Source organism: Pongo abelii, chromosome 19 (assembly GCF_028885655.2).
Source record: "Pongo abelii isolate AG06213 chromosome 19, NHGRI_mPonAbe1-v2.0_pri, whole genome shotgun sequence".
Classification (NCBI taxonomy): domain Eukaryota; kingdom Metazoa; phylum Chordata; class Mammalia; order Primates; family Hominidae; genus Pongo; species Pongo abelii.
Genome location: NC_072004.2, coordinates 93,796,762 through 93,818,034, shown reverse-complemented (window position 1 = coordinate 93,818,034; position 21,273 = coordinate 93,796,762). Strand labels below are relative to the sequence as shown.

Sequence of the window (21,273 nt, the reverse complement as noted above, 5' to 3'; positions counted from 1 at the left end):
GTCTCTACTAAAAATACAAAAATTAGGTTAGGCACGGCGGCTCACGCCTGTAATCCCAACACTTTGGGAGGCCGAGGCGGGCGGATCACGAGGTCAGGAGATCAAGACCATCCTAGCTAACACGGTGAAACCCCGTCTCTACTAAAAAATACAAAAAATTAGCCGGGTGTGGTGGCAGGCGCCTGTAGTCCCAGCTACTTGGGAGGCTGAGGCAGGAGAATGGCATGAACTCGGGAGGCAGAGCTTGTAGTGAGGCGAGATCACACCACTGCACTCTGGCCTGGGCGAAAGTACGAGACTCCAACTCAAAAAAAAAAAAAAAAATACAAAAATTAGCCGGGCATGGTAGCAGGCGCCTGCAATCCCAGCTACTTGGGAGGTTGAGGCAGGAAAATGGCTTGAACCCAGGAGGCGGAGGTCGCAGTGAGCCGAGATTGCGCCACTGCACTCCAGCCTGGGCGACAGAGCAAGACTCCATCTCAGAAAAAAAAAGAAAGAAAGAAAGAAAGAAACCTGGGGAAAACAGAAGGCATTTCTCCCTTTTGTGGGGAGACGGTTTTCCACTTCACCGTTCTGCAGCTGCGCGTGCTCTGCTTCATGGAAAACACTGGCACGCCTCGCCTTTCTCCTCAGTGCGTGTCAACAGCGCCTGGAGGCCCTACCGAGCTCCCACTTCTCAGAGAAGGGATGCCACTGAAGACAGGCAAACGCCAGGGAATTACACCGTGGTCTACACTGCACCTTTAGACATCCCTTCCACATCTTCTCCCGGTGTCAGAGAACACGTGTTTCCCCCTAGAGCTGCAGTACTTACTGTCACCCACTACCAATGGGACACATGTAACAGGCCAACTTCTTGGGGTTTTTTCAAAACAGGGTATGTAGGACTTTGATGAAAGAGTACGGTAAAGCTGGAGGGCTGTCCTCACTGAACAGGGCAGAAGTTGCGCTCTCCATACCGAACACAGGTCGGTAATTCAGTGTCCCTCAGAGGCGTGGTCTGAAGGTCCAGGGGGCCCTTCTTTAACCGTAAGGTAACATTCACGGTACAGACTCTGTGGCCTGGAACCCATCCAAATCTGTATAAAACCATGAAAAAAGAAGTTTTTAAAAGAAACTGAGCTCTCTGGATTGCAATATTTTCAGAAACTACTTTTTGAGAACTCACCCTACCCCCTCAGTCACAAATATTTAAATGTAAAAAAGTGAACTGATGAGAAAAAGCAACAGTCATAACACTTCCTGAGAAAGGCTCCAGAAACTACAAGAAGGTACCGTACTTCCTGCAACCCTGGCAGCAGGCGGCCCTTCCTGACTAATGCAAGACCTAACCCCGAGTAAGGGAAATGAGTGTGGATTCCCGTAGGTTACAAAAGACCAACGGCCTGCTGAACTCCCATAACAAGTCCGGCACGAGAGGCCCAGGCTGCCAGCATGCAGCTACATGCTGACTAGATGACTCTCCCTTTGGCTTCGCCAAAAGGAAGTCGATTACATTGGGGGCCAGAAATCCAAAATATATTTATAACCCACAATACAGCCTGGGTGGCCAAATGCACCAGGCACATCAAAGTACCTGACGAGAACCAATCGCATGTTCTATGACTCCAAAGGGCTTCAGCCAGCCTGACTCCTAGCCCCCTCAAAATTGACCCGTTTACATAAATCACATCACGCTATTACAAAGGGATTATCATTCAGACCATTTTAATCCCAGGCTGGTTTCTATTTGCCTACCAGCAGACAACTGATTGAGTCTAATTCATCACCAACTATAATATGCTCAGGGATACTCACATTAATATTCACTTAAAGCTACAATGGAGAAAAGTCAGTCTGTTGTAAATCTTTTAATTCACTGCAAGATCAAATCTGAATTATTTGGGAAAACTATGCTTTGATTCTAAATATGCCCTTCCCATCCATTATACTGCTACAAATAAACCAAGAGATGGTTATACTAAACTCTGAAGAGTAAGGAAGACTGAATCCCATCACAAAGTTCAAAGAAACGTAACTTCTGGAAATCTGGTGGTCCCTCAGAGTAAAAACTACTTACATGTTGAACAAGTGACCTGCCACTACAATGTAAGAAAATCTAGGCCAGGCGTGGTGGCTCACCCCTATAATCCCAGCACTTTGGGAGGCCGAGGCGGGCGGATCACCTGAGGTCAAGAGTTCCAGACCAGCCTGACCAACATGGAGAAACCCCGTCTCTACTAAAAATACAAAATTAGATGGGCGTGGTGGCACATGCCTGTAATCCCAGCTACTCGAGAGGCTCAAGCAGGAGAAAGGCTTGAAGCCGGGAGGCAGAGGTTGCAGCACTTCAGCCTGGGCAACAAGAGTGAAACTCCGTCTCAAAAAAAAAAAAAAAAAAAAAAGGAAACAAAATCTAATTGAAAATAATCTGCTGGACACCTGTTCCCCTCTTATAACTCAGAGAAGTTAGGAACCCCTAACCCATCCAACACACACACTCACAAGCTCCTCGAATTGTGAAAAAGTTTCAAACATAAAGATGATTCTGCATGTATAGCTAAAACTGAAAATAGTTTAAAAAGGAAAAAAAGTAAGCCACAGATAAATATTTCCTTGTATAGTAGGCAAGTTCAAGATTAGGAACTAATGCTCTCATGATACATTTCCCACTTGGTCTCATCTACTCCAAGTAACAAGACCATTCTGTGTAGCCGGATGACTCAAAAAAACCCTATCTGAAGCATCTGTCTCCCTCTCCTGAGCTCCAGTTCTGCCACAGTCAACTGGACACTGAACACATCACCTAGAGGAACCTGGATACTGATTAACATGACCCAAATGCACTTTACCATTATCCCCAAAACCTGAGCCTCTTCTTTACTCCGTTTTCGTGAAATGTACCAACATCCATGCACCCCATCAAAGACTGATTCTCACCCAGCCCTCTTTTCTGCTCCCACTGCCCCTGACTTCATATAAAAGCCCCCACCATCTCAGGCTGAACCAGAATCAAAAGATGGAATCTCAGAACTTGTCTTCCTGGGTCTCCGGCCCAGACTGGCTTGCTCCTAGCTCCTCTTCTTCCCTCCCTCCATCCCCTACTTGGTACCCCTAGTCAGCTCCTGGAAATGGTTTCGGTATTGGTGGGCCCTCAGAACTGCCTTTCGCTGCAGTCAATGCCACTATCGCATCTTGAACATCCACTCCCCCTCTTCTTCACGGAGACTAACTACTCCGACCCCTCCTTCAAAACAGCTCTCAGCCACTGCACCAGAAAGCCCTCCATGACCTCTCCAAGGTACTGCCATGAGCTTCTACCTACTTCTTCTAATTGTTGATGGGTCTGAGCGTCTTGGAGGTGGGGCTGTGTCTTTATCTTTGCTTCCTGAGTACCTAGCACAGCACAGCAGTGCTCAATACACACATGATGAATAAATTAATGGATCCAGCAGTCCCTAATGATAATGAGTCAGATGCTAGCTTAAGAGGAAATGACAGTGCTTCTAAATCATTAATAGAAGTAATTTTAAGTAGAGTTCTCTGTCTCTGTGGCTGTCTCTATGCCTGAAAGGAAACCGCGGCAGTAAAAGGAACGTCCCCTCACGAGGGTTCACTGGCCCTCCAACAGCTGACTCAGATCGACAACCTGAAACCTAAAATAATTCAAGCTCATGACTGCACAGAACTATTATCAATGAATCAATGATCAGCGAGTTACAAGAAACCACATCATTCGGGGAATGAGAAATTGGGAGGTGCAACTGAATAATGGAGAAGAAATGAAAGTCAGCAGCCAATAAAGGGTACCAGCCACAACAAACATGAATAACTCGAACACCAAGGCCACAACAAATCAGAAAAAAAGTGCAAACCGAATAAGGCAAAGAAAGGCTCAGAAACCTACACTACCACTCAATACCGGTCAAAGCATTTATCCTCAGTCCTACCATAGGCATTATTTCCGAGGATTACAAAGCAAGAACTTCTGTCTTAATGCCCAAGAAACTGAGTTGCTGGTTGAACTGCTGTCCCAGAGAAACAATCATCTCTCTCAGCTTAATGAAGAAGGATGAAGGCACGCAAACTGCATCCACTCATACAATTTACAAAAAAAAGAGTTTAGAAAGTCAATTTAGACTATTTCCACTGCCACACTGCCCCTCCCACCACCAAAAAACAAAAAAGTGGCTGGGTGCAGTGGCTCACGCCTGTAATCCCAGCACTTTGGGAGGCCGAGGCGGGCGGGTCACAAGGTCAGGAGATCGAGACCAGCCTGGCCAACATAGTGAAACCCTGTCTCTACTAAAGATACAAAAATTAGCCAGGCGTGGTGGCATGTGTCCGTAGACCCAGCTACTCTGGAGGCCGAGGCAGGACAATCACTTGAACCCAGGAGGTGGAGGTGGCACTGAGCCGAGATTACACCACTGCATTCCAGCCTGAGCGACAGAACAAGACTCTGTCTCAAAAAAAAAAAAAAAAACAAAAAGAAAAACAAAAAAAAGCACACTCATGAGAGATTTCTTTTTAAAATATTTGTGTCAACTGCCCCAACATCCTTTAGTAATCAATTCCAACGTTGAACAATGATTTATAATGAAGTGTTTTTCATATAGTTTAAACATATAGAGGGAAATGACAAAGTCACCTAAATCTTGTCTTAGAGGGTAGAACATTTTTTTGAAACTGTGAACCAAATCTCAGTGGTTTGATGCCAGGATGTAGAAGTCATCTGACTTCACCACCCAGATGAGCAGGTCTTTTGTCAAACACTGAAAAAATGAAAATGCAAAAAATGGAGAGGCCATTTCTTTTACAGCCCCAGTACTGCTGGGTTCACCAACGTGAAACTTAGCAGGTTTCCAAGAGCGCCATCCTGCCCTGCTTCTATCACCTAAAAATTCCCCTAAATCAAACTTGAGTTTTCGATGAAAATCTTCCACCATAGATCACCATGAAGCAAGCTCTTTTCTGTACCTGGAATCAGTACACATGACTGGACCCCAGATCTCTGTACTAGATGTCTGACCCCAGGAGGTCAAATCTCACCCAAGGAGTACAGGTACAGATAGAAAATCTTAACACAATGCCACCTCAACTAAAGGAAGCAGTTCTAAGATTTTTTTTTTTTTAAAGATCAAGTGTAAGACTCAATTAAGAAATCTATTTGCAGCCGGGCACGGTGGCTCACGCCTGTAATCCCAGCACTTTGGGAGGCCGAGGCAGGCGGATCAACTGAGGTTGGGAGTTCGAGACCAGCCTGATCAACATGGAAAAACCCTGTCTCTACTAAAAATACAAAATTAGCCGGGCGTGGTGGCTTATGTCTGTAATCCCAGCTACTCGAGAGGCTGAGGCAGGAGAATCGCTTGAACCTGGGAGGCAGAGGTTGAGGTGAGCCAAGATCGCGCCATTGCACTCCAGTCTGGGCAACGAGAGTGAAACTCTGTCTCAAAAAACAAAAAAAGAAAAGAAAAGAAAAGAAAACTATTTGCACACAAGATAATTTTTTTTTTTTTTTTGAAACAGAGTTTTGCTCTTGTTGCCTAGGCTGGAGTGCAATGGGGCAATCTTGGCTCACTGCAAACTCCACCTCCTGGGTTCAAGCGATTCTCCTGCCTCAGGGTCAGCCTCCCAAGTAGCTGGGATTACAGGCATGCACCACCACGCCCAGCTAATTTTGTATTTTTAGTAGAGACAGGGTTTCACCATGTTGGTCAGGCTGGTCTTGAACTCCTGACCTCAGGTGATCCACCTGCCTCGGCCTCCCAAAGTGCTGGAATTACAGGCGTGAGCCACCACACCCGGCCAAGAATTATTTATCCCCCTTTTTTTTTTAATATTAGCAAGCCTCAGGTCAGCATGTTCTTGGCAAATGTTTATTTTAAAAGACCACTGCCTGAACAAATTGCTCCAAAGCCTACTTCATCATTTACATAACTTCAGTACTTTTCCAGAACACAGGCCCTTTGAAATGTGTAAAAAGTGTTTCGAGTGGCTCCTCTTCCCATGCCTGAGTGTTACTAAGGATTGCTTCACAGCTCTTTCTGGCAGGATGTGAGAAACGCTGTATACACAAAATCCCAGCAAGGGTGATTCACTCACAGCCAGGATTACTTAAGGAAAAGACCCCTCTGAACTCTCCGACACTCACATCCTGGGGCCGAAACCATGATATAAACAGCCTCTGGAGCTTGACCGAAGCTCCCTGAACGCACACACAGTCCCTCTTTTAACGTGTAAGTGCACGGTGGCCGGGGCTCGCCAACAAGCACGGTGTAGACGGGGAGCAAGGACTGGCCGGGCTGCGCAGGAGGCCCGCCGGCTGGACCCGGCCGATAATGGAGCACGAGTCGCCCACCCTCCCTCAAGAAGGCCAGTGAAGAAGCACATAGGTCAGGCGCCGAGCCCCGGGAGACAGAAATGGGCCCGGGAACCGGAGAGGGACTCGCTGCGGATGCCCAGGACGCTGGGGCCGGGAGTTTGAGCGCCGGGGGGCCGGGCCGCAGCCGCGAGGGCTACACTCTCAGCCCGGCCGCCTCTCTCACCTCCTGCGCTGGCGGTCCCGGTTCCTGCCGAGGCGGTCGGACAGGCGTCCCAGGAGCGCGGCCAGCCCTGGACGGCCAGGCAGGAGGCCCAGCAGTCGTCTCCAGAACACGGGTCCCGCCGCCGCTGCCGCCGCCACCGCCATGGAGACCCGCCGCTTCCGCTTCCGCTCCCGGCGCGCGCGAACTTTATTGACAAAGGCGAGCGCGGACACGGCGCAGGCGCGCAGGCGCGGAAGCCCTGGCTCGGGGAGGGCGGTGCTGCACCGCCCCCAAGCCTCAGTTTCCCCTCTGGGTTCCTCGCCTCGACCACAGGCGAGGAACAGTGGTCGCGCCGCAGGAAGGGGTCGGAAGCCCGCCTGTTAAATCCGTAAGGGCGCCAGGTGGACTACATTCCTGCAGTCACTCGTCACAGGTCGCAGAGGAAAGGATGCGGCGCAGGGGCTCTAGCACCTTCACACTTGGCTCCAACTCACCAGCTGTCAAAAAAGCTTTTCTTTGTTTGTTTTGAGACAGAGTTTCGGTCTGTGTCCCAGGCTGGAGTGCAGTGGCGCGATCTTGGCGCATTGCAGCCTCGACCTCCTGGCCTCAGGGGATCCTCTCAAAGTGCTGGGACCACTCCTAAAGTGCTGGGACCACCAAAGTGCGTGTGCCACCATGCCCGGCTAATTCTTTACTTTTTTGTCAAGATGGGGGGGTCTCACTACGTTGCCCAGGCTGGTCTCGAACTCCTGGGCTCAAGAGATCCTCCAGCCTCAGCCTCCCAAAGTGTTGCCATTACAGACATGAGCCACCAAGCCTGGCCACTGGCTGTCAAAATTGACTCCTCGGCCGGCGCAGTGGCTCACGCCTGTAATCCCTGCACTTTGGGAGGCAGAGGCGGGTGGATCACCTGAGGTCAGGAGTTCGAGACCAGCCTGGCCAACCTGATGAAACCCCATCTCTACTAAAAATGCAAAAAATTAGCTGGGCACAGTGGCCCGTGCCTGTAATTCCAGCTACTCAGGAGGCTGAGGCAGGAGAATCGCTTGAACCCAGGAGGCGGAGGTTGCAGTGAGCCAAGATCGCACCACTGTACTCCAGCCTGGGCAACAAGAGCAAAACTCCGTCAAAAAAAAAAAAAAAAAGGACTCCTCACTGATAAGTGGGGAAATTACTGTTTGAGGCTCTAATTGATAGGGTGTTCTTTAGACTTGTACAACACCCCTAAGATGTTAAACTTGAACAAAGTCTGTTCTTGTACAAAGTCTTGTAACCTGGTTAACGCTGACTCACTAAGGTGCACAGAACCACAGAAAATCCCCGCCAGACTGAGGGAGGAATCATTTTTCACCCTGTTAGCCCCAGAGGCTGCAGCTCCATGGCACAGAACAGCCTCAGTAAATCTGCGTGAGATGAACAGTCTTCCACCCTCCTGATGTGCCCAAGTACACAGATATCACTGGCCCCTGGCAACACACAGTTCTATGCCCAAAAAGCTGAAGGAGCACATCCTCATACACCAAGAACACTTTTTTTTTTTTTTTTTTTGAGACAGGGTTTCACTCTTGTCACCCAGGCTGGAGTGCAATGGCGCAATCTTGGCTCACTGCAACCTCTGCCTCCTGGGATCAAGAGATTCTCCTGCCTCAGCCTCCGGAGTAGCTGGGATTACAGGCGTGCGCCACCACGCCTGGCTAATTTTTGTATTTTTAGTAGAGACAGGGTTTCACCATGTTGGCCAGGCTGGTCTCAAACTCCTGACTCAAGTGATCCGCCCAACTCGGCCTTCCAAAGTGCTGGGATTACAGGCGTGAGCCACCACGCCCGGCCCAAGAACACTTTTTGCAGCTAATTTTAAAATGGAAAACTTTGTGGCATTCTGAAAGGCAGGAGAGGTGATCTCTGATCTGTAATATGCAGCTCCCTGGCTGACCCACATAGGCTGGGACCTGGAAACTGGAAAAGCTGTAGGACATAATCATAGTGTACTGTGTTGTGAGGTTAAAATGATATGGACATGTGGGCCGGGCACAGTGGCTCACACCTGTAATCCCAGCACTTTGGGAGGCCGAGGCGGGCGGATCATCTGAGGTCGGGAGTTCGAGACCGGCCTAACCAACATGGAGAAACCCCGTCTCTACTAAAAATACAAAATTAGACGGGCGTGGTGGCACATGCCTGTAATCCTAGCTACTCAGGAAGGCTGAGGCAGGAGAATCACTTGAACCTGGGAGGTGGAAGTTGCAGTGAGTCGAGATCGCGCCATTGCACTCCAGCCTGGGCAACAAGAGCAAAACTCAGTCTCAAAAAAAAAAGATATGGACACACTGAAAAAAACACTCCAAAGTCCACTTCCACAGATTATGCAGGGAAATCAACTACACATTCCCACAAGAATGTTCATCTCAGCCTTGTTCATGATATCAGAAGTGTGGAAGCATATCTTCAGGGTAGGGGGGTTGGTTAAATAATGATACATCAGTATGTTGGAAGACCACACATTCATAAAAATAACGTGTTCTGGAAGAATATTTAATGACATTAGTGTAAAAGCCAAATTACCAAGGAGTAGTGTAGAGACCATCTCATTTCATTAAAGGCGAGAAAGAAAGAGGAAATGCGTGTATGTATACAGAAAGACTGAAAGTAAATACCCCCAAATGTTAATGTTGGTTATTTGGTGCCATTAAGGAGTTTCCAAATTGTTGACAATCAACAAGTATTTCAGATTGGCTTAAAGTTTTCTTTTGCATTTAGATAGCTTTACTAATACTACATGGAATTTGATTCAACCCTTCCAAGTTAGAAATGGTGAATCATCAAATTTCCTAACTTCCAGTAACTAGAATGAGGCCATCCATTGCATGGTTCCACTTTTGCACTGTTCCTGGCCCACGGTTGTTGCAGAGTAAACACTTGCTGTATGGCTACACCGTCATGATCAGCGGTGAGCGCCACATGGGCTGTGGGAGCCTGGTTATCATCCTAGAAGGAGCTGGCAGCTTTTCTGCATGGGCACTTTGCTGTGCGAGGTACTGAGACAAACAGCCATGGTACAGGCTCACCGGGAATTCCCAACCTTAAAGAAATGCTAGTAACAGACAGCAATATTGATAGCATGGTAAGTCACACTAATAAGTATTTACACTAAGGATAAACATCAAGGAATGACCCAGTCCCTTCTGAAACCACACATCGAGAGCCTCTGGCCTTCATGGCTAGTTTAAAACAGACAGAGCTTTCACCAGAGTGAGGCAACCACGACTTTGCCCGGGGACACATACATTTCGAGGTTGCAAAAATGTTAAATAATGGTTTTCAGAGATTGTGCAATTTTTAAATGATTCCATTTACAGGATGACAGCACATGCATTCTTCGTGTCAGGAGGTCTCATCTGGGCTAGTTACTGAAAACAAGTAGAGGAGATAAGACCCTCCCAGACAACAAAGGTGACCCAGAGAGCCTGCCTGGGAGCACTCAGGGTATCCCAAAGCTGCTTGGCCAGCTCGCAATCTGGGTTGGACACTACTGCTGTGGATGGGGTTTCTGGATTCCCATCTCAATGACTGCGGGCAAGAAGACATCTGTCCTCTGAGTCCCCCTCGCCCTCCTGCCCTCACCCACTGCCTTCTCGTTAGTCGCACTCGCTCCTTCCCAGACAGGAGGTGCCAGAGTTAGAAAGACAGGGTCGACGGGATTGACGGCAGATCCCATGTCTTCCCAAACGGAAAAGGAAACCCATTCATTGGGGGGAGAGTTGACGTCAAGGAGTGGTGGGCTGCTGCCCCTGAGAGTGGGGCAGCTATCCCAGGCAGGAAACACCAGGAAATCCTGAGCCAACAGCCCACGCCTCACTGCCTGTGATTCACTCCCTGAACCGAAAATCACAGTAACACAAGAGGAAGGCCCCTCCTCCTCTACCTTGCTTGCTGAGAGAGGGTCTCTCCCAAACACAGAGCTGTTAGCAAATTCCAAAGGGAGGAAGTGGCTGTCCGGCCCACCTTCTGCCTCCAGAGATGAGAAACTGTCCCGGGGGGCTGATCAGCTGTTTGTGAGGAGCCTGTTCTTTGTTAAAAGGAATGCAGCCTGCGTGCTGGAGATGGGATGAAACTGTAACTGCCCAATGGGTTCACCTTGCCTGCCGCCCAGACAGAAATGATTTATCAAGACAGAGGCATTGCAATGGAGAAAGAGTGATTCACGCAGAGCTGACTGTGCGGGAGACTGGGAGACCAGAGTTTTATTATTACTCAAATCAGTCTCCCCAAGCATTCGGGGATCAGAGTTTTTAAAGAGAATTTGGCTGGTAAGGGAGCTTGGGAAATGGGGAGTGCTGATTGGTCAGGTTGGAGATGGAATCGTAGAAGGTTGAAGTGAGTTTTTCTTGCTGTCTTCTATTCCTGGGTGGGATGGCAGAACTGGTTGAGCCAGATAACCAGTCTGGGTGGTGTCAGCTGATCCATGAGTGCAGGGTCTGCAAAATATCTCACGCACTGATCTGCAGTTTTACAATAGTGATGTTATCCCCAGGAGCAATTTGGGGAGGTTCAGATTCTTGGAGCCAGAGGCTGCATGACCCTAAACTGTAATTTCTAATCTTATAGCTAATTTGTTAGTCCTGCAAAGGCAGACTGGACCCCAGGCAAGAAGGGAGTCTTTTCGGGAAAGGGCTGTTGTCAATTTTGTTTCAGAGTCAAACCATGAACTGAATTCCTTCCCAAAGTTAGTTCGGCCTATGCCCAGGAATCAACAAGGACGGCTTAAGGTTAGAAGCAAGATGGAGGCCGGGTGTAGTGGCTCACACCTGTAATCCCAGCACTTTGGGAGGCCGAGGTGGTTGGATCATGAGGTCAGTAGATCGAGACCATCCTGGCTAACACGGTGAAACCCCGTCTCTACTAAAAATACAAAAAAATTAGCCAGGCGGGGTGGCACGTGCCTGTAGTCCCAGCTACCCAGGAGGCTGAGGCAGGCGAATCGCTTGAACCTGGGAGGCGGAGGTTGGAGTGAGCCGAGATCACGCCACTGTAGTCCAGCCTGGGCGACAGAGCTAGACTCCATCTCAAAAAAAAAAAAAAAGAAGAAGAAGATGGACCAACCTGGATGACAGGATTTTAGTTTCTTCCTCTTCCATACAGTGACCTAATCGTTTGCTGTTGTGTGTTTTGTCTCTGCCCCATCAGAAGGCAAGCTCATGAATCTTTGTGTGCTCTGAGCACTGTGAAGAGGATCTGGCCCCAGAACCGGGCACCAATGCTGGAGTGAGGAATGCACATGGGGCCAAAGGCAGGGAGCTCTGGAGCCTCCCAGCTGGAACAGGGAACCACTGTGGTCTTGCTTTTCCACCAATGCTGGGGACAAGGGTGGCTTGGCCTCCTGGGGAGACCTCTGACCTGCTGTTTGCTATCAGTTTGCAAGCTGAAAGCTCAGTCCACCTTTTGGGGCTGGCTTCCCTGAGCCCCCAGTCTCCCCACAGGCCCCAGCCCTTTTCCTGTCTTCATCCCCTTCCAATACCTCCCCAAGTTCTCCTCTCCCTGCTAAGCTGTTACTCTGATCATTCACAGCAGTCCCTGATACCGTTCCCACCAACACTAAGCCCTAACTCCAGCTCTCCCTGGCACAAGACAGACTTCTTTTCCCTACAAGCAGGGCTCAGCATACGTTTTGGTTTTGTTTTGTTTTTTTGGAGACAGAGCCTCACTCTGTCATCCAAGCTGGAATGCAATGGCGCAATCACAATCTCAGCTCACTGCAACCTCCGCCTCCTGGGTTCAAGCGATTCTCCTGCCTCAGCTTCCCGAGTAGCTGGGACTACAGGTGCCTGCCACCACGTCCGGCTAATTTTTTGTATTTTTAGTAGAGACGGTATTTCACCATATTGACCAGGCTGGTCTTGATCTCCTGACCTCAGGTGATCCGCCCGCCCCAGCCTCCCAAAGTGCTGGGATTACAGGCATGAGCCACCAAGCCCAGCCAAGTCTTGTTTTGTTTTTTGAGACAGAGTCTCGCTCTATCACCCAGGCTGGAATGCAGTGGCATGATCTCCACTCACTGTAAACTCCGCCCCGAGTTTAAGAGATTCTCGGCCGGGCATGGTGGTGGCGGTGGCTCACGCCTGTAATCCCAGCACTTTGGGAGGCCGAGGCGGGCGGATCACGAGGTCAGGAGATCGAGACCATCCTGGCTAACACGGTGAAACCCCGTCTCTACTAAAAAAAAAAAAAAAAAAAAAATTAGCCAGGCATGGTGGCAGGTGCCTGTAGTCCCAGCTGGAGTCTGAGGCGGGAGAATGGCGTGAACCCAGGAGGCGGAGCTTACAGTGAGCTGAGATTGCGCCACTGCACTCCAGCCTGGGCGACAAAGAGAGAGTCCGTCTCAAAAAAAAAAAAAAAAGAGATTCTCGTGCCTCAGCCTCCAGAGTAGCTGGGATTACAGGCATGGACCACCATGCCCAGCTAATTTTTTTGCATTTTTGTAGAGACAGGGTTTCTCCATATTGGCCAGGCTGGTCTCGAACCCCTGACTTCAAACAATCTTCCCGCCTCGGCCTCCCAAACTGCTGGGATTACAAGCATGAGCCACCGCACCTGGCCAGCATATGTTTTCTTAAAGGGCAAATAGTAAATATTTTCGGCCAGGAGCAGTGGCTCCCACCTGTAATCCCAACACTCTGGGAGGCCAAGGGGGAGGATGGCTTCAGACCAGGAGTTTGAGACCAGTCTGGTCAACATAGTGAAACCCCATTTCTACAAAAAAAAAATGTTTTTAAATGAACTAAGCCTGGTGGCTCATGCCTGTGGTCCCAGTTACTTGGGAGGCTGAGGTGGGAGGATCACTTGGACCTGGGAGGTGGAGGCTGCAGTGAGCGGTGATCACACCACTACACTCCAGCCTGGGTGACAGAGTGACACCCTGTCTCAAAAAAGCCAAACAAACAAACAAACAAAAAAACCCCACACAAATAAATAAATAAATATGTTCTACTTTGTAGGCCAGATGGTCTCGGTGGCAACTACTCAACTCTGGTGTGAAAGCCACAGACAATTTGAATGAGCCTGGCTGCAATCCAATAAAACCTTATTTACAAAAATCGTCCTCCAGCACGTGCCCCATAGTTTGCCAACTCCTGGCTTAGAAAAGTTTTCTGCTGTGCACAGTGGCACGTGCCTATAGTCTCAGCTACTTGGGAGGCTGAGGCAGGAGGATCACCTGAGCCCAGGAATTCCGGCTGTAGGGCACTATGCCAATCAGGTGTTCTCACTAAATTCAGCATCAATATGGTGGCCTCCACCAGGTTGCCCAAGGAGGGGTGAACCGGCCCAGGTGGGAAAAGGGACAGGTAAAAATTCTCATGCTGATCAGTAACGAGATCGCGCCTGTGAATAGCCACTTGCACTCCAGCCTGAGTGACAGAGTGAGACCCTGTGTTTTTTCTTTTTTCTTTTTTTTCTTTTTGAGAGAGGGTCTCACTCAGTTGCCCAGACTGGAGTGCAGTGGCATGATCTTGGCTCACTGCAGCCCCCATCTGCGGGGCTCAAGCCATCCTCCCACCTCAGCCTTCCAAGTAGCTGGGACTACAGGTGCGCACCACCACGCCAGGCTAATTTTTGTATTTTTTCTAGAGACAGAGTTTTGCCATGTTGCCCAGGCTGGTCTTGAACTCCTGAGCTCAAGCGATCCACCCATCTTGGCCTCCCAAAGTGCTGGGATTACAGGCATGAGCCACCGCACCCAGCCTGAAACCCTGTACTTAAAAAAAGAAACAACGACAAAAAACAGCTTTCCCCACAGCCGTTGCCATGTACCTGGCATGGGCCCTGCTAGACCTGTATGGCCCTAAAACTGGAAGAGATGAGGATTTCTGGGACTAGGGTCCTGAGCCTGTTGGAGCCGAGGGAAGGTGCAAAAGAGCCGAAAGTCGGAAGGAACAAATTAGACAAACACGGAAGCTCGAATCAGCAACCTCCCTGTGCAGGGATGGGAGCCGGTCAAAGCTCTTCCATTCATCATTTAAACTTTTCAGTGTGGAAAATCTTGTCATCTGCAAAACAAAACACCCATGCTCAATGGCTCCCTCGCCACAAAGAAGCCCAGGATGTTCTGGCATTTGATCAACAAGAAGCCAGAGCCCAGATTTCTGGAAATGCCTTTTGGGCAGAGCATCCTGGTTTGTTTCTCTGTCACCGGTGAGAGATAAAAGCAGCTCTAGGTTTCAGGGGAATCTCAGCCTTTTGTGGCATGGCGGGTCGCCAGCACCACCCGAGCAAGGAGCTGCAGGCTTCGAGATCCAGCAGCCCATAGCATGGGGAACCCAGTGATGTCCCAGGGAATCCCAGGGTCCCCGGCCCCGCAGCTTCTCCCTGCCCAGCCCCCACCATGAAGTAGAGGAAGAGGCCGAGCATACCTGCTTAAGATGAGGTCCAAGAGGGAAGGGCCAGTGGGACAGGAAGAGCTGGACTCCTCCTCCTGGCCAGACTTTATTTATTTCCAGTCTCCTCAAATTCAGGAAAGAGACTCAAAATAAATCCCCCAAAGTCCATAGCCTTCCTTGCCCTTTAGCTTGGGAGAGGCAGAGGTCAGGCTGAGTTGCTGCCTCAATGCCTGCAGACCCTGGCAGGGAAGGGAAGGAAGGGGAAGGTGGTCACCCTGGAGGGTGGGCCTGTGCTGACCTGGGGAGCCCATGCCCCACCTGAAGGGCCAATGGGGATGTGCCAGAATGTGGTCTACTGCTACAGAGTGTCCCATTTTTCCAAGAAAAGCTCCAGATTTAAATGTAGATGTGAAATTTCCAGATTTTCTTAATGTTGTCTCAAAAATTGTTTTAATTCTGTATAGGCCACACAGCTACTGCATCTACAGACTGCATTCAGCCATGCACACGCCACCACTCTGCATCTTTTTTTTTTTTTTTTTTGGCTGCTTCTTGCAGAGCAGGGCTAATTCACAGGCATTGTGCCCAGAGTAGCCTGAATCTTCTGGTCTGTAAATAAGAAAAGAAAAAAAAATGCCCCAGGTGGCACAGGAAGCCAGGGAACAGGAGGGGAAGACTCTGGCTTGCCTGATTGCACCTTTCGAATGCTGACCTATGGGGCTGGCTGTCTTACCTATTCACAAACTATGTTTTCAATTTTCAAAGTTCCACAAATGCCTGAACCACCTCCCACAGGTAGAATTAAATGGGTTCTTTTCTTTTTTTTTTTTTTGAGACAGAGTCTCACTCTGTCCCCCAGGCTGGAATGCAGTGGCGCAATCTCAGCTCCACTGCAGCCTCTGCCTCCCCGATTCAAGAGATTCTTCCACCTCAGCCTCCTGAGTAGTTGGGACTACAGGTGCGCGCCACCACTCCGGGCTAATTTTTGTATTTTTAGTAGAGAAGGGGTCTCGCCATGTTGGCCAGGCTGGTCTTAAACTCCTGACCTCACGTGATCCACCTGCCTCGGCCTTTCAAAGTGCTGGGATTACAGGCGTGAGGCACTCCTCCTGGTGAAGTGGGGTCTTCTTAGCTCAGCTCACAGCCACTTCAGCTTGAGCTGGAAGCAGGGGGCTAAGGCCTTTGGGGAGTGAGAGGGAGAGTGAAGTAGAAGTGAATGGGAAAAGACAGTGGGCAGCAGACGCCTGGGCACTTGGCACCAGGGGCATGCCTGTCCCACCAGCAGGTCCTCCCTGCCTCTGCCAGCTCCCCATCCTTCCCTCCCCTGTGTATGCCACCGAGTGGCCTGGAGGGAGGCCGGACAAGCCTGTGTGTGGGGAAAGCCTGGGAGTCTAGTCAACCAACCTGGGCACCAGCTGGAGCTCTGCCACGATCTGACTGGGAGACCTCGCACCGGGCAGGGACCGCTCTAGACCTCAGCTTCCCATCAGCCTATATGTGTTACTTCTTCAGGGAATCCCCCTTGGTTGTCCCCCCAATAGATTAGGTCTCCCCGTAATAGGCTCACATAGCTCCTGGGACTTCTTCATAGTACGCAGCACAGTCAAAATTAATCAATCCCGATATAATTCTGGAAGAATCTTGTCCTTCTGGAAAAACATCTAAGCTCCATGAGATCCAAGACTGATAAATTTCTGGCACCTAACTCAATACCTGACACATAGTAGGTGCTCAATAAATATCTACTCCAGGCAGGGTGCGGTGGCTCATGCCTATAATCCCAGCACTTTGGGAGGCTGAGACGGGCGGATCACAAGGTCAGGAGGCTGGCCAATATGGTGAAACCCCATCTCTACTAAAAAATACAAAAATTAGCCAGGCGTGGTGGTGGGCACCTGTAGTCCCAGCTACTCGGGAGGCTGAGGCAGGAGAATGACTTGAACTGGGAGGCGGAAGTTGCAGTGAGCCGAGATTGTGCCACTGCACTCCAGCCTGGGCGACAGAGCAAGACTCCATCTTAAATAAATAAATAAATAAATAAATAACTACTCAAGGAATGAATGGTAGTGTAAAACAAGTGTTATGGCTGGGTGCAGTGGCTCACGCCTGTGATCCCAGCATTTTGGGAGAGCGAGACCGGTGGATTGCCTGAGCTCAGGAGTTCAGGACAAGTCTGGGCAACATGGCAAACACCGTCTCTGCCTAAAAATACAAAAAATTAGCCAGGCGTGGTGGTGTGCACCTGTAATCCCAGCTACTCAGGAGGCTGAGGCAGAAGAATCGCTTGAACCCCAGAGGCAAAGGTTGCCGTGAGCTGAGATCGCGCCCCTGCACTCCAGCCTGGGCAACAGAGCGATACTATGTCAAACAAAAAACAAGTGTTGCAGAGACAAGAAGTGACTCCAAGCGGGTCCTGCAGCCCCCAGGGGCCTGACCCTCCGCCAGCATTTTGTTTGCAATTATCGGGGGAGTGGCTGTTGGGGGAGTATGAAACCTGGGAAGAGGCAGTTCATGTACTCCAGGTTAAGAAACTCTGAACAACAGCAACCTAAGGCCCAGTGAGTACAGTGCCGGCAAGGGGAGGGAGGAAGGAACACGTGGGGATAGCTGCCCCAGTTTCACCTTAGACGCCTTAGAGTCTCACCTCCTTGTCCTTGGTGGAGGCTCCAGCCCCACTTCTCTGCCTTCGAAGTTGGTTCAGGATCTTGGGAGCCAGAGAGAGGTATTATTTTCTTTTTTCTTTTTCTTTTACTTTTTTCTTTTTTTTGAGATGGAGTTTCGCTTTTGTCTCCCAGGCTGGAGTGCAATGGCACAATCTCAGCTCACTGTAAATCTCCACCTCCCAGTTTTAAGCGATTCTCCCGCCTCCACCTCCTGAGGGTCTAGGATTACTGGGCATGCGCCACTGCGCCCAGCTAATTTTGTATTTTTAGTAGAGACAGGGTTTCACCATGTTGGCCAGGCTGGTCTCGAACTCCTGACCTCAGGTGATCCACCAGCCTTGGCCTCCCAAAGTGCTGGGATTACAGGTGTGAGCCACCACGCCCGGCCTATCATTTTCTATTTGAACTTGTCCAACAATCAGTGCACGGCACAGTGCACACCAGGTGTGCTTCACCCTGCAGAGGAGGCACAGACTTCCCAGAGGGTGAGAGGCTCAGAAGGAAGCCTGCATCCGGGCTGCAGGAGCTTGACCAGAGGCTGCAGGCACACCATGGTTGTGAGGAGCACCTGCCCCAGAGCCCCAGGAGAGTCAGGGCACCCGACCGTGCCCCCCTGGCTCCAGCAGCCAGCCCAACTGCAGTATTGCAGGGCGAGCCGAACAGCTGCACTCAGCTGGTCCCCCACCAGCTCCTGCCTCTCCAAGGGCGCCTGGGCCCAGGACATCCCAAGAGGCACGTCTCCCGGAGACAGCATGGCCTCCTCACCCACTCCCGGGCCCTCCCCCTCCTGGGCACTGCCTCGTCTGCATTGCCGCCCAGATGGTTCACCACAGCCTCACTTCCCAGAACTGCCCTGCTGCCCTGATGTCTGTTCCCGCAGCTGCTTCAGGGCAAATAGAAACTCTTCCCACCCCAGCCTCGGACACAGCAGCGTTTGTCGGTTTGGGGTCAGAGGAGATATTGGCTAGGAGCTAACTCCTCACTCCCCACCCTCCAACTCCAAACTTGTAGCAGATGTGGATTCCTCTTTGACAAAGTGGGAAGAAACTTTCCTCCTCTTCTCACTGCGCCCCCAATATTTCATCCTCTCTGCACCCTCCTAGAGTCACCCCCCACTTACCCACTCTCACCCTCTCAACTTCCCAGGGCCCCTCTGTGGGTGGAGGAATGGGCCCCCCAGGGCAGGGGTCCTGGCACTCAAGCCCAGCCCAATCCCCAGAGGGAACGAGGAATCCGAGAAGGCGGGCGGTGGGTAGGTGGGTGGGTCCCTCAAGTGTTTTCTTTCCCCTCCCCTCCTCGAAGTTTTTCTGGGAAATGCCAGAGGCCGGCTGGGCCTGGAATGTCAGGCTTGAAAGAACTCCTCCACTGCCTCTTAGACGTCGGAGCCACAAACCTTTTTATTAGCTCCGGGGCCCCTCCTGGCGGGAACAAAGGCCTGCAAACAGGAATGCCATTGTCCCTGCCTCCCTTGGCCCGCCCCTATGCGAAGCAGGAAGGAGAGGGCTCAGGGTCAACCTGGTCTGAGACCTGTGAACTCTTCCCCTGCTCCGGAAAGGTCATCTGTGCCATAGTCCTGCAGGCTGCAAGGTTAGTCCCACGGGCCATCCTGGTGGGTAAGAAAAGAAGCCAGGGCTGCAGCCGAGGAGGGCTGGGGTGCGGCAGAGCTGAGCACCCCAGGTAGCCCAGCCCTGGGTTCCAGGCCTCAGCCCTGGGAGAGCCACACTGGAGCAGCAGGCAGGGCTTCCAGGAGGTCAGATGAGAAACAGGTCCCCCACTATGTCCTCCAAATTGGCCAAGAGAAAGGGGGACAGAAAGGAAGAGGCCTCCCTGCCTTCTCCCCTTGCCTCTAGACACCAACGCCGGACCTGAAGCTCTAGAAGGGAGGGAAGCTGATTGATTTCCCCACCGTGTATCCCCAGGTGTGGCAGGCTAGCTCACAGGCAGAAGATGCACAGTCAATGGCAGGCACTGGGCAGTCCAGCCCCAGCTGCCTCCTTGCGCTGTAGAATGCCCAGCAGTGTTAAAGACAGGGAGGCCTTGGGTTTGGCATTTAGCAACGCTGTGGTCTGAGGCCGGCATCCTGACCCATCTAGCTGCAGATGCAGCCACCAACAATGGCAACCTCAGCATCCGCCCCCGGGCTGGCAAGCCTGTGTTCACCAAGCCATGCCATGGCTTCCCGCGACCACCCTGCGGTGCCAGGTTTCCTTCCCATCCATGAGATTTGGGGAAGGGCTCAGCATCTGTCGCACACCATGAGTAAGTGGAGCCCTACAGGCAGCTGAAACCACTGTGTACTTCCCCTCCATCATGAATGAATATCTTTATTATCTTTATGACCAAGCACCTTTGCCTGGAAATGGGATTGTGACTTCGCAGAAATTCTGCAAAGGGAGAGATTAGGAAAAGGCGAGAGTCTCCTAAATCCCTTAGACGGGAAATCAGGAGGGCAGAGCAGAGGGGCCAGATCTCCCCTTGACTCCCCCAGCGGAGGGAAGATAAGAGCAAGCAAGCCTGTGACTCTCTGGCTCTGGCTTCTCTCAGTCGGGGTCCCTGCCTGGAAGCAGCTCTGGAGTGTACCCTGTAAAGGCCCAGGTGTCTCCACCCACATTTTCAGAAATGTTTTCATCTTCATTCCTTTGTCTTCAGATTAACAGGCCTCCTAATCTCCAGCGAACCATGGATGGGGCTTCCCAGCACTCACACCCTCTATCCCATCTGTATAGCTCCTGAGCCCTGCATGGAAAACCAAAAAGTACTCTAGAAGAAAGCAGGTTGTGGTCTCTAAAAACAATGGAAAAAAGTCAACATCATCCTCGACTTAGAGATTCATTCTACGTACCAGGTTCCAGTCTTAAAAAGAAAAAAAAATCAAATATAGTCTGTTTCCCCAAGATCCTCACTGGAGACGCGGTCAGAACATTTTGGTTAATGCAAAAAGAGCTACCTGAAAGTTTAGAGTGTCTGCCTTTTTCCTTTTTTTTTGGAGACAGAGTCTCACTCTGTCTTCCAGGCTGGAATGCCGCGGCACAATCATAGCTCACCGCAGGCTCTACCTGCTGGGCTCAAGCTATCCTCCCACCTCAGCCTCCCGAGTAGCTGGGACCACAGGCGCGCACCAACATGCCCGGCAAATTTTTAAAATTTTTTGTAGAGATGGAGTCTCCACTGTGTTACCCAAGCTGGTCTCAAACTCCTGAGCTCAAGCAATCCTCCCACCTCGGCCTCCCAAAGTGCTGGGATTACTGGCACGTGCCACCACGCCCAGCCCTTCTGCCAAATTTTAAAGGAAAAGTAGAAATCAGCCAAGGTGTGGAAGGTAGTTCCCTCCTTGTCCCCAGACAGGGAAGCAAATGTGCAGAAACCCAGGACTGAGGAACGTTACCTTCTGGACAGCTTGGAGCTCCATGTAGCTAGAGCACGAGGCACCAGCCGCTGAGGCAGTGGCAGCCGATGAAACTGACATGGAGCAGCGTGGGACACACACTGCACCGAGGAGTCTGGATTCATCCAGAAAGCGATGGGAGACCATGGGAGAGAATGACAAAGGGAAGGCCAGGCACGGTGGCTCACGCCTGTAATCCCAGCACTTTGGGAGGCCAAGGCGGGCGGATCACCTGAGGTCAGGAGTTCGAGACCAGCCTGGCCAACATAGCAAAACCCTGTCTCTACTAAAAATACAAAAAAAATTAGCCAGGCATGGTGGCACACGCCTGTAATCCCAAGTAC

The 21,273-nt window shown here is 50.7% G+C and overlaps 1 protein-coding gene across 12 annotated transcripts in view; it reads right to left on the bottom strand.

Annotated features, from left to right (window-relative positions):
* The window catches only part of PGS1 (phosphatidylglycerophosphate synthase 1), a 48,306-nt gene extending 41,263 nt beyond the window's left edge, over positions 1-7,043 (bottom strand). For 11 of the 12 annotated variants that reach the window (XR_008514929.2, XM_054535185.2, XM_054535183.2 and 8 more), the window contains exon 1: positions 6,531-7,043. Coding sequence is in view for 11 of the 12 variants with exons in the window: in XM_054535185.2 (XP_054391160.1) it covers positions 6,531-6,673 (143 nt within the window). In the remaining variant the exon portion in view is untranslated. 12 annotated transcript variants of the gene reach the window in all.
* Positions 7,044-21,273: the final 14,230 nt, after the last annotated feature.